Raw genomic sequence first — 11015 nt, 5'->3', positions numbered from 1 at the left:
CATGTCTTGACAGAAAAAGCTTCTTTGTAGTAAACATGCGGCTCCTGGACCCGAACGGCGCCGTTATCTGCTGCTTCTGTCGGTTTGGGCTACTTTGAGATGGATCCATCAGGTACAGAACGCGTTTTATCAAACACGGTGGGTTTGGACCCAGATGAGGCGGTTAAATGTTTTAAACTGCGCATGGAGAGCGGAAAGAAGAACCAGATCAGCAGAAACAATCTGGGTTAAATTCAGGATTTATTGGTTTATTTCAGAGAAACTTTCAACTTTCAGGACTCATTAAGTAGAAAACGGCTTGCCATACAGTCCCAGTTAATACGCTGTATAAATAAATGAAGGATAAAACCAGATGATCCAAATGTTCCCTTTAAACCCAGAAGGTCCAACAGAACCAAACAAAAGGCAGAGCAGCAAAAATACAAATATTTTACATCATCTTCCCTTTTCAACCAAACATCATAAGAACAGAACCACCAGCAGGCTGGACAGAACCAGAACCTGAGGCGTTTAATCTGAGAACCTGAGAGTTCAGACCGGATGAAGAACCAGTTCTGATCTCCACAGCAGGTTCTGATCCAGTTTAACACAAATGATGAAACCGAACACAAACTGGTTCCAGAACAGAACTGGGTTGACTTCACTACTCTTAAGTTCTCCTTCTTAGTCGAGACCTGGTTCTGTAGAACCAACCCGATCCAAGCCAAGGTTGGTATTTGGATCTGAGCCAAACCCAGAACCAGCACCTGCAGAACCAATCAGCTTTGAGTGGAAGCTTCATGAAACCCAAACCAGGTCCAGTTCTGCTCCGATCCGGAGGTTCTGGTACGATTCAGAGTAAAACAACCAGCAGAACCGATTTCAGCCACCAGGGGAAGCTGAAAGCTTTGGAGCAGCGCCCTCTGCTGGCGGGAGGCCGCAACTGCACAACTCAAAATTATTTTGTTAAAGAAAAAGCTATTTAGTATATTTTAAAAACCAGCAGCAGAGGGCGCTGCAGGCTCCTGTTGGATTCCAGTAAGTTAAAGATTATCGGCTGAATTTAGACGCAGTAAACACGAGACGAACGCCGTAAAATGGAACTTACAGGACGCCGTATATGGTGTAACATGTCTGCCTGGCCACTGGATGGCGCTGTAGCGCTGCCACAGAGGACATGGCAGCAGCGAATGGCGCCATGTTTGTTTGTGATGTGCGTGCGTGGGAGCTGAGCACAGAACCGGAGACGGGTCAGCGCCGTTACTTCTGACGTCATCCTGCAGTATTTATTATTTCCCCAACATTGGAGTCGCATCCATATAAACAAGATTTAATCTGTTATTTTCACATTAACAGGATTTAATCTGTTATTTTCACATTAACAGGATTTAATCTGTTATTTTCATGACGGATTTAATCAACACAATGTTTCTTTTCCTTAAGTCTTCCAGTGGTGAAGAAGGCGGTAAAACTGTAACTTCAAGCTGCTTTCACTATGCAAAAACAATTAATTAACTAATTAAATACAAATCTGCATTTTCTGAAACAAATTTTTCTTATTTATAATTAAACGTGATTAAAACAGCTGAGATAAATTGTTCTCATCTGCATGTCAGGAGCTTTGATCTCGTCATCACACTTTAAACCCACAGATTGTTTGGTAGATTTAGAGTCTCTTATCTTTTATAAAAGAAACTGTGACTGTCTGACTGCAGGACTTATTCTGAGACTCAGAGCTTCGTTGCTTTCTACTTACTTAAGGAGAGCAGCGCCATCTAGTGTTCGTGAATACAAATTGCAGTCAAAGTCTGGGACAGTTGGCAGCTAAAAACGACAGATCCGTGTGAACAGGGCTTATCTGATGTTTATCGGGTTTTTGGAGTCATAATTGTCGGTCAGAATTAATCAGAAATTTCTCCCCATCATCTGTCATGTCAGATGAAATCCATCAGCTCCAGCTGGTGAGTCCGTCCTGACCGTGTCGTAACCCGGTCCGATCTCAGGAGAACCACATGGTACCCGCCTGCAGCTCTGGCTGTTAATCAGATTCTTCAGCACCAATCAGAACAAACTGCGACTGTTTGCTCCGAAACCCTGAAGTCTGGTTGATGCTCTGCCGTTTTTATCCCTTACACTAAAGAACCAGTTCAGTCTGGGAGAACTTTTAGTTCTTGGGAACGTTCTGTCCGTAAAGTGCTGCAGAAGACGAAACATTCTTCTGCCAGATTTCCACACATCTCTGACTTTCAGAGACTTCAAGTTTAAACAGCTGGGTGAGTTTTACCTGTGTCAGGTGTGAACACCTGTCCAGTGAACACTCCTGATGTCCGCCTGGCTTCTGACGAAGCACCAATCAACACATTCTCTCAAATGTCAATAAAACCTGCTGGTATTTTCCATCCTGGGAGTTTGTTCTACATCTCAAAGTTTAACGGTTTTCATGTTTAAAAAGCTGAAAGTTAGTTAAAAAATCAACGTTCCCTTGTTAAATCTGTTACTGCAGCAAAGGTCTGTTAGAAAATATTTAAAAAGTCCAAACTTCCCTTTTTCCGCTCATCAACACGAGGCTAAAAACCCGTAAACCTTCCCCGAGTCATTTCTCAGACCCAATCCATCGTCACGCCGTGAACTGCTGCTGGATTGGCTGGTTCAAATGTGTCTCCACAGGAAGTCTCGTCTGATTGGCCGGTTCAGATGTCACTCCAGAGGACGGCCCGCCGGCTCCTGTCCACGCTGACGAAGTGTTCTCCGGAGAGAGACCAGGACACGGCGGTGACGGACGAGCTGCAGGAGGACGGACGACGAAAAGGAAACTGATGACACTGAACCTGAAGATAAACATTTAGCTTCCCACCTAAACACTCAGTTAGCAAGCCAAGTCTTTAGCTTCCCAGTTAATTTAGTTAGCAAACTAAAGATTTAGCTTGAGGAACATTACCTTCAAGCTAAATGTTTAGCTAATGAAATATTTGCATCTATTTATTTTGCGTGAAGCATCAGCTTTGCTCTGAATTCTCCATGGAAACCGTCACGGACACTTTGACTCTTTTTTAAATGGTTTTATCTGACTCTCCTGTGTTCAGATAAAACGTATCTGGACCAGGTAGCGAGCAGAACCCGACCTGATGACATCATGAGTCAGCTGATCACCTGTGCCGGTCGGGGAGGCGGGTCTCCAGGCCCCCAGTGGAGACGTTCCAGATGTAAACGGCTCCGTCAGCGGACCCGGCCGCCAGGTAGCATCCGTCTGGGCTGCGGAGGCCAAACATGACGGTTAAAACCAGCAGAACCAGCACGGAGCTGGACCTTCACTGGGTTCAGCTAACTGGAGCTGCTGCTGCTGCTGTTGTCATGGAAACAGCAGAAAAATCAGACCATATGCTGTTAAACACAAACTGCGATCAGAACTTGCTCTCTGGCGGTTCTGGTTCCGTCTAACTAGAGCCTGACGATACTCTGGTACCGTTTCAGGCCCAGGTCGGGTACCGGTCTGATGGCTGGCGCCGGACTCACCTGATGACCGCCTTGGTGCTGTCGCCGCCGCATTTGAAGCCGTCGGCTCTGAAACAGAAACAGCCTGCGTCACCAACGGGAAGCCGGCCCAACAGAACCTCAGAGCAGAACCGGGCCGGCTCTACCTAAAGCACATCCGGTCGTTGGTCCAGCGCAGGTCCAGTAGCTGGAGGCAGTCGTCACGGCAACAGCTGAGCAGCTGGCGCCGGTCGGAGCTCAGGTCCAGAGAGGTGACTCTGCCCTGAGAGGGAAGCTCCTGAACGCAGCTCACCGTCCTGAAGAGCAGAACCGGATCAGAACCGAAACAGACCTGGACCAGAACTGAGTCAGAACTGAGCCAGAACTGAAACCGAAACAGAACCAAAACTGGATCAGAATCGGATCAGATCATTTAGCTAAGCTAATGCTAAACCACTAAACTAAAATTTTAACACTAAACAGTCAAGTATAAGAGCTAACGCTAAACTGCTACACACAGAAAGAAATTAGCAGAAGCTAATGCTAACTATTAAGATGGCCGTCTCTCTCGCTCCGTTTGTCTCATCTTCATCTCCTTCCAGTTGACGATTGAACTCAAAAAGTTGCATGAAACGGATGAACAAAGTCAAAAACACGTGATGCGACATAAAGTTCTTCCATGAAAATCTGTAACATTTTATGACAATAATAGGTTTAAAAGACTCAGAACGGCGGCCATGTTGAAAATGGCTAATAGGAAATATGAAGATGAGGAAGAGGAACCTGCTGTCCCAGACTCTGATCTTGCAGTCAAAATGTCCGCTGATGATGCTGCTGTCAGAACAGACCAAGTCGCTGCAGAACGACGCCACCTCCCCCTGCTGGACACCTGCAGACACAGCGTCCGCTTTAAACACACCTGCAGATCGGCCAATCAGAGGAGAGAACAGACGGACACTCACAGGCGGCTCTGTTCAGGTCCCAGAGACGGACGGTCCGGTCGGTGCTTCCTGTCACCACCTGGTGGGGGACGCAGGTGAACCTGGCCGCCGTCACCTTCCTGCTGTGACCCGTCAGAGTCACCTGACCCACAAACACAACATTTGGATTTCCACCCTTACCAGGCCACTGCGGTGGGTTTCGTTTGGGTAGGTTACCTTGGGGGCGGAGTCATCCAGGCGCCACAGCAGGGCGGACTTGTTGTGCGACGCCGCCAGGATCCTGCGGCCCTGCGGACACAAACAGGCGTCAGCGGCGTTCCGGTGGCGCCAGGTGAGGTCCGGAGTTCGACCCCTCACCATGTGGTCGAACTCCACGCAGGTGATTCCCTCCGTGCTGCCGTCCAGCGTAGCTCTGTGGGTCAGCGAGCCTGGTGACATCATCAGCAAGGTCACAACCACAGGAAACAGACCCGGGTCGGTCAACTGACCCAACCGGCGCCACCTTACCTGCCCGGACGTCCCACAGCTTGATGACCCGGTCCGTCCCGCCAGTGGCCAGCAGGTCTGAGCCGAAGCTGAACCGCACCGCGTTGATGCCTTGCTCATGGGCTTCCTATGGAGGACGCAACTGTTACTATGGCAACATCCACCAGTCAGCATGTGGTCGAAGAGGGGCATGCTGGGTAACGGCTCAGGATAGAGGAACTCTTTATGGGGCGCAGAATCGCTCAGAGGATGTTCAAAGAGCGGCTGCATCTAATTACCGACCGCAGAGACGGGACGGGTCAGAGACTCAACGAGGTCCAGTCAGAGACCCAACGAGGTCCAGTCAGAGACTCAACGAGGTCCAGTCAGAGACTCAACGAGGTCCAGTCAGAGGAAACTACTGGTTAAATATTGGTTAGAAAATATCATTGGTTCCTGCAGTTCTTCCTTTCACCACCAGATGGCGACAAATGTCAGATTCAGATTCTTCTTCTTCCTTTAACTAGATGTTAAAACAAACGATTTAATCAGTTTTAACTGAGGAAGTTCAGGTCTTACATTTATTAAATATCAGACGTAATGATGCCATTTGAACCTGATCCATATCAATGTCTGCAGGACAATAAAGGATTTTTCTAAATTGGAAAAATTGTTTTTGGCTTTAATTTTTCTTTCAGTGATTCATGGGATGAAAGAGTTTGAGATTTTACTGTAAAAACAATAATATTTGTGTTTTATTGTTCACCCCTGAGTTCAGAGCAGTTCATACTCCACTTAAGGACGATGTTAATAAAATGAGTTGATGACTATGAGGTCAGATTTCACTCGTTTTAAGAGACGATTCGTTTAGAGATGTTTATTTATTAAATGTCCAACCTTAAGAAGACGCTACAGCTTAAGCTGTCTGCTGACTGACGGCTCCTTCATTTCTCACGATCTGAATGGATGCTAACAACTTTGATGAGCTAGTTGGGAACTTAACCTCGAATGCTTTACATTTTAGTTTTTGACCAACTGATGAGGTCGTCCTGCCAACTACCTGCAGCCCCATGTGTGTAAATTTAGTCTGTCAGAAGAGATTATGAGATTAAAAATAAAATAATCTGATACAGAAATTAGGGTTTGGTGCTGAACTCAACTGGAAACATCTACAGAAAATGTTCAGGCTGACAGTAAAGTCAGGAAAAAGTGTTCAGGGATGGAAACCAACATGGTCAGCAAGTTAGGACAGAAATGCATCATGGGAACTGGAGTTTTACCAGGACTTGCAGCGGTCTGACAGGAACTCTGGCTGATAAACAGATTCCGACGGGAAACAGCAGATCCTCCTCCAGGCTGTGGACCGAGTGACCCCTTCTCTTCCTGCTGAGGTCAAACACTTTCCATCAGAGACACATCAACCAAACGGCGAACAACCCAAACCCGAAAAACTCACTCAAACATCTCTCTGATGGACGAGAAGAACCTCGGCGAGGAGGCCGACGCCGACCTGAGGAGCAGGGCTAGCGTTAGCTTGTTGCTAAAGTCTCCATGTCAGGAAGGCAGCAGAGGTTTGGTTCAGTGAGAATTTACAGAATCAGATGCAAAGAAGCAGAAATATATGAAAAATTTAACCTTAAAATAAAAATAAAAAAATCTGTTTTCTAACATCTTTAAAGAATTTCAATACTCCTAAAGTTTGATTAAAAATGTGACTTTTCAAGCATATTTGACTCAGTTTCCCTCTAAATTTTACAGTTTTCCTATAAAACACTGAATGAAGACATTAAATCCGTGTTTTCTCTCAGTCTGGACTGAATTACTGATGTTAGTCATTCTGACACAGCCTGCGATGTGAGAACTGAAACGGGTCGACCTGAAGAGGCGAGTCGCTCCTCGGCCGCCGGACTTGTCCTGATCCTCCGGCTTCGGAGACGTGGACCTGGAAGTCGGAGCGCTGGACGAACTGGAAGACAACGCTCTGAGGTGATGTTCATCCCGTTAAAACCTCTAAACCTCATTTATCGTTTAGTGAAGCTCTCACCTCTCGATGATGACCTTTGACCTGGCAGCTGTCTGCAGCTGCTTCTCCATGGTTGCCTGTCGAGCTCTGATGGAAACAATCATTTAAAAAATCTCTTAATGCCTTTTCTTGCTGCAGCAGGTGTAGCGCGGGAGCATTTCCCACCTGGAGCGGCGTTCGTTGCGGTGGTTCATGCGGGCGGCGGCCTGCTTCTTCTGATGCATCATGTCCTCCAGGACGCGCTCCTCTTTCTCCTTCTCTTCCCTGAGTTTGGACTCCGCCTCCCTCTGACGCTGCAGCAGCGCATCATACGCCGCCTTCAGCGTCTTGTTCTTCTGTCTGACCTGCTCCACCTCATCCCTCAGAGCCCGTTTAGCTTCGGACGACTCTGCTAGCCGACCGCCCTCCTTCTGTAGTCTGAGAACAGAGGAGGAGGAGAAGCGTCTTTAGGCTGATTTCCTCCTCATGGTCCAGTAGACTCGGTTCTACTGGAACCAGAACTTCTCTAACTGCTGTGGTTCTCTTCCTCTCTGCTCTGAGTCAAACCAACCTGTTCCCCTCCTGGCCTGTGGGGGCGCTGCACCAAGAACCACTGAAGGAAACGACAATAACCTCTGAAGACGCTGAGAGCAACTTCCTTCTTCACCAGATGGAAACAAGATGGAGGCGACAGATTTTAGTGTTGGAGGATTTCTCTTTAGTCTTTGGGTGAAGACCAGGAGCCATTTCTGCTGCTAGCGCCAGGCTAGCACATTAGCTTTGGTTGTGTTTACCCAGAATGCCCTGTACTATAATCCACTTCCTGCTTTTGGAGAGGTCTCTGCTCCGCTCAGCGTTCACATTCAAACCGAACCAGAGTTCAGTCCAACCGAACCCAGATGAGGTTTGGAGGACCAGAGTTTGATTTTTGGTTTGACTACACATGCACTCCTCCCCGAACCAACAGGATGTTCTAGGAAAACGGACTGGAGTTGGATTAAGACGGACTGAACTGGACAAACCCTGAGAGCCTCCTGTTGTCACCCATTATCGAGGATGAAGATGGAAGAAACAATGACACGGCTCCCCCTCCAAAACATCTACTATAAACCTTTAGAGCAATCTTTCTCTTGCCTGTGGTCGCCCCCTAGTGGTCGGCGAGGTACTGCATGTAAACCTTCGTTTATTTGACCTGACATGAGCTCAAAATGCAACACGTAGTTAGAATACCAAAGGATGGTGTTCAAAAATGATGGTGAATAAATGTTTTAAGACTGGGTCCCTCAAAGAAAAGCTGAAGGTCACAGTGGAAAGAAAATGGCAGGACGATTTATGTGATTGGAGGAATCCATGTCTGCAGGAATATTTTTCAGTTTCTCAGGCTGAGTTGCAGAACTTTTGCGTTTTTAAAAAAGTATTATGATGCGTAGCATGGCACCGGCACGCAGATCCAGGTCAGTCCGACCTGCGGCTGCGATGAACGCAACAGGACGTGAGCAGCGCTGCGCCCTGCGCTGACTACCTGCACCTTAACACCTAAAATAAAATACTTACAGTATGTCAGCTTAGAATCCACACTTTGAGTCGACTTGTTCTTGGTTTTCCCACATCCAGTCACATTTACAAAACAGCAGCACTTTTCTCATTAGGAAGAACAAAGACAACAACAATAAGCGAGCTAAGAGTCTAAAATGTTCATTTCAGGTTCTATCAGATCAAGATTTTGTATTATGAGTGTTTGCTAAATGTTTAAGAGGAAAAACTGCATCAGCTTATTAGAATTAGCACCAAGCTAAAGTAAAATTAGATTAAAGGTTGATGGTTGAAGTGGTTGTTGAGGTGAACCAGCAGCAGCTGCACCATCAGAACAGGCGGGCTCAGGTGTGTGTGTGTGTCTGTGTGTGTGTGTGTGTGTGTGTGTGTGTGTGTGTGTGTGTGTGTGAGTGTGTGTGTGTGAGGGACTCACCTGGTTTGTAGTTCCTGCAGGACATGCTCTTTGATTTTAATCTGCTGCTGCAGCTCCAATACCTTGTAGGCCAGCTGCAACGACACCAACAGTCTGAGTTCAGCTCCCATCAGTAAAACTGCAGGCTAAATAAATCCCTCATTTCCTCCTGCAGGTTGTTCTGCTGCAGCAGATGAACTAAAACATGGAGTTAAATTCAGGAAATGATCCATTCAGGTGTTCCTGTCAGTAGTTCAGAGAGGAAACCTCAAACTGAACAGAAAGTTATTGTCTTGCTGTATGACTTGGAGCTGATCCTCAGTTTAAATTATGAACAGTTCACCTGCTGGCCTGAACTCAAACGTCCATCCTTGGTCCACATGGACCTGAACTCTTCTCCTGTTTGTGTTTAAGCAAAAGTCTCTGCTGCCACAATGGAAACTGGAATTACAAACGACACTTAAGCCAAAGTTTGGAAATCAGGGAACATTTTACTAACTGAAGTGACCAGAAGTTGGGAAGACTCTGCAGGCGGCTTCAGTCCGCTCTGTATTCAGACCATAACATTTAAAACGTCTCCATCACCTGGTCTGGGAATTTGAATCCGTCAGAATGATGGACGGCCTTCAGATTCACAGGTTTCCTCTGATCCTGGTTTGGGCCGAACTTCAGCTGTCAAACTCGGCAGGATCGTTTGATTTTGTTTATCTTAGATAAATAATGACGCATTTCCTGTTTATCTGCAGGTGAGCTGAGGAGCATTTCTCACCTCGCCTGTCGTCTTCTTCAGTTGCTGCAGAGAGGAACGGGCGCAGGCCTCAGCGGGAGGTCTGGATGGAGAAACCAAACACACCGTCAGGCACTGAAACACCTGCACACTGAGCGACAGGCAGAGCTCAGGTGAGTTACCTGCTGAGGAGCCTTTTGGTCATACTGGTTTTCTCCAGCAGCCCAGTGTCTGAAAAGATACCAGACTTTGGTCAGAACTTGACCAGTTTTAACTCAAAGTAGTTTCACCGATAGAAAACTGCAGCAACATCTGTCACCGCCTGCACCGAACTCCATTCAGAACCCGGTCCTTTTCAGACCCATTTCCTCCAGGTCAACCTCTGTGTGCGCAGCTGGTTCAGAGCAGATGATGAACCAGCTGCAGATTATCTGTCACTCATGAGTCACTCGTTAGAGGAAGTGGACCAGCCTGTGGTTTGGGTTTTGGACCACTTCCTGTACCAAATGTCGGCAAAATAGTGGAGCTTTCTGTTTGAGATTCGGTTCGGTTCTGAATTATTTCAACTGCTGCAGGTCTGGTTCTGCAACGGAACCAGACTCTGTAGAAATAACGTTAGATTTAAGGTAAAAAAAAAAAACGAGTCGCTCGAGTGCGCCGTTAAATCGGCCTTTTTTTGAATGGAGTTCGGCGCAGACTGGACCCAGCTGTTCTCCGAGGTTCTTACAGAACCGGATCAGGTCCTGGAACATGGCGCTCTGGATCCGGTCCCGGTGCTTCAGCTGCTGGATGATGTGCCCCCTCCAGGTCTCCGCGGACCGGCTGCTTCGCCGCGACGCCCCACCAGGATCCATCCCGAATCACTGCGGCCATGATCCGCCCTGAGCGGGCCGCGTCATGCCGCTCCCCGCTGAGGGACGCTCTCACACCGGCCTGGTCCTCTGGGCCTCCCCGCTCCTCCGGTTCCCTCCGGGCTGTTTCTCGCCTTCTACTTTATTTTTTGTTTTTCAACTTTTTGTTGTTACTTTCACATTCGTCACTTGAATGGGGCGGGGCGATAGTTTATTCCAGCCAATCAGAGCCCTCTTCCTGATTTGTCCTAATAGACCACGCCCCCAAACTTCATCTGTCAAATAGTTTTCTGAGAGCAAAGACGAGATACTGTATATCGTCAGGTTCCTAAAATAATGGTAATTATGGCAGCAAAAAAAAAAAAAAATCTTTTTGTAAAAAAAACAAAAAACAAAGGTAGGCCTTTATTTTAGGAAGGTAACAATGTGGAGAAAAAAATCCAAAAGGGGAAATAATTAATGGACAAAAAGACCAAGAAAAGTATGAATTAGGACAGATATAGATGTGGACCTGCAGTTCATCTGAAATCTGCTCTTTTCTCCGGTGCTTCATCGTCATCATCCTCCTGCTTTGGGTGGATAGAACAATAAAGTCCATCTCTGCCTGATGTTTTGTTTTCTACCTGAGTTGCAG

General features: G+C 47.0%; 1 protein-coding gene across 2 annotated transcripts; it reads right to left on the bottom strand.

Annotated features, from left to right (window-relative positions):
- Positions 1–223: 223 nt before the first annotated feature.
- LOC102219511 (autophagy-related protein 16-2-like) lies at positions 224–10684 on the bottom strand. 2 transcript variants are annotated; one of them, XM_014472198.2, is made up of 18 exons: positions 10258–10684; positions 9713–9761; positions 9573–9633; positions 8825–8898; positions 7045–7296; positions 6901–6966; positions 6733–6822; positions 6313–6366; positions 6137–6242; positions 4899–5004; positions 4749–4819; positions 4608–4679; positions 4413–4533; positions 4234–4339; positions 3618–3767; positions 3493–3540; positions 3130–3231; positions 224–2763 (listed from the first exon to the last, which is right to left on the bottom strand). In XM_014472198.2, exons 1-18 carry the CDS (start codon positions 10382–10384, stop codon positions 2670–2672), a joined length of 1749 nt encoding a protein of 582 aa, XP_014327684.1. In that variant the 5' UTR covers positions 10385–10684; the 3' UTR covers positions 224–2669. The 2 variants fall into 2 exon arrangements, with proteins under 2 accessions (XP_014327684.1, XP_023206503.1); XM_023350735.1 differs by having other exon boundaries at positions 6137–6239; positions 10258–10683.
- Positions 10685–11015: the final 331 nt, after the last annotated feature.

This window comes from Xiphophorus maculatus, chromosome 18, assembly GCF_002775205.1.
Source record: "Xiphophorus maculatus strain JP 163 A chromosome 18, X_maculatus-5.0-male, whole genome shotgun sequence".
NCBI lineage: Eukaryota > Metazoa > Chordata > Actinopteri > Cyprinodontiformes > Poeciliidae > Xiphophorus > Xiphophorus maculatus.
Note: the sequence above shows the minus strand (reverse complement) of the source record. Positions and strands in the feature narration are given on the sequence as shown.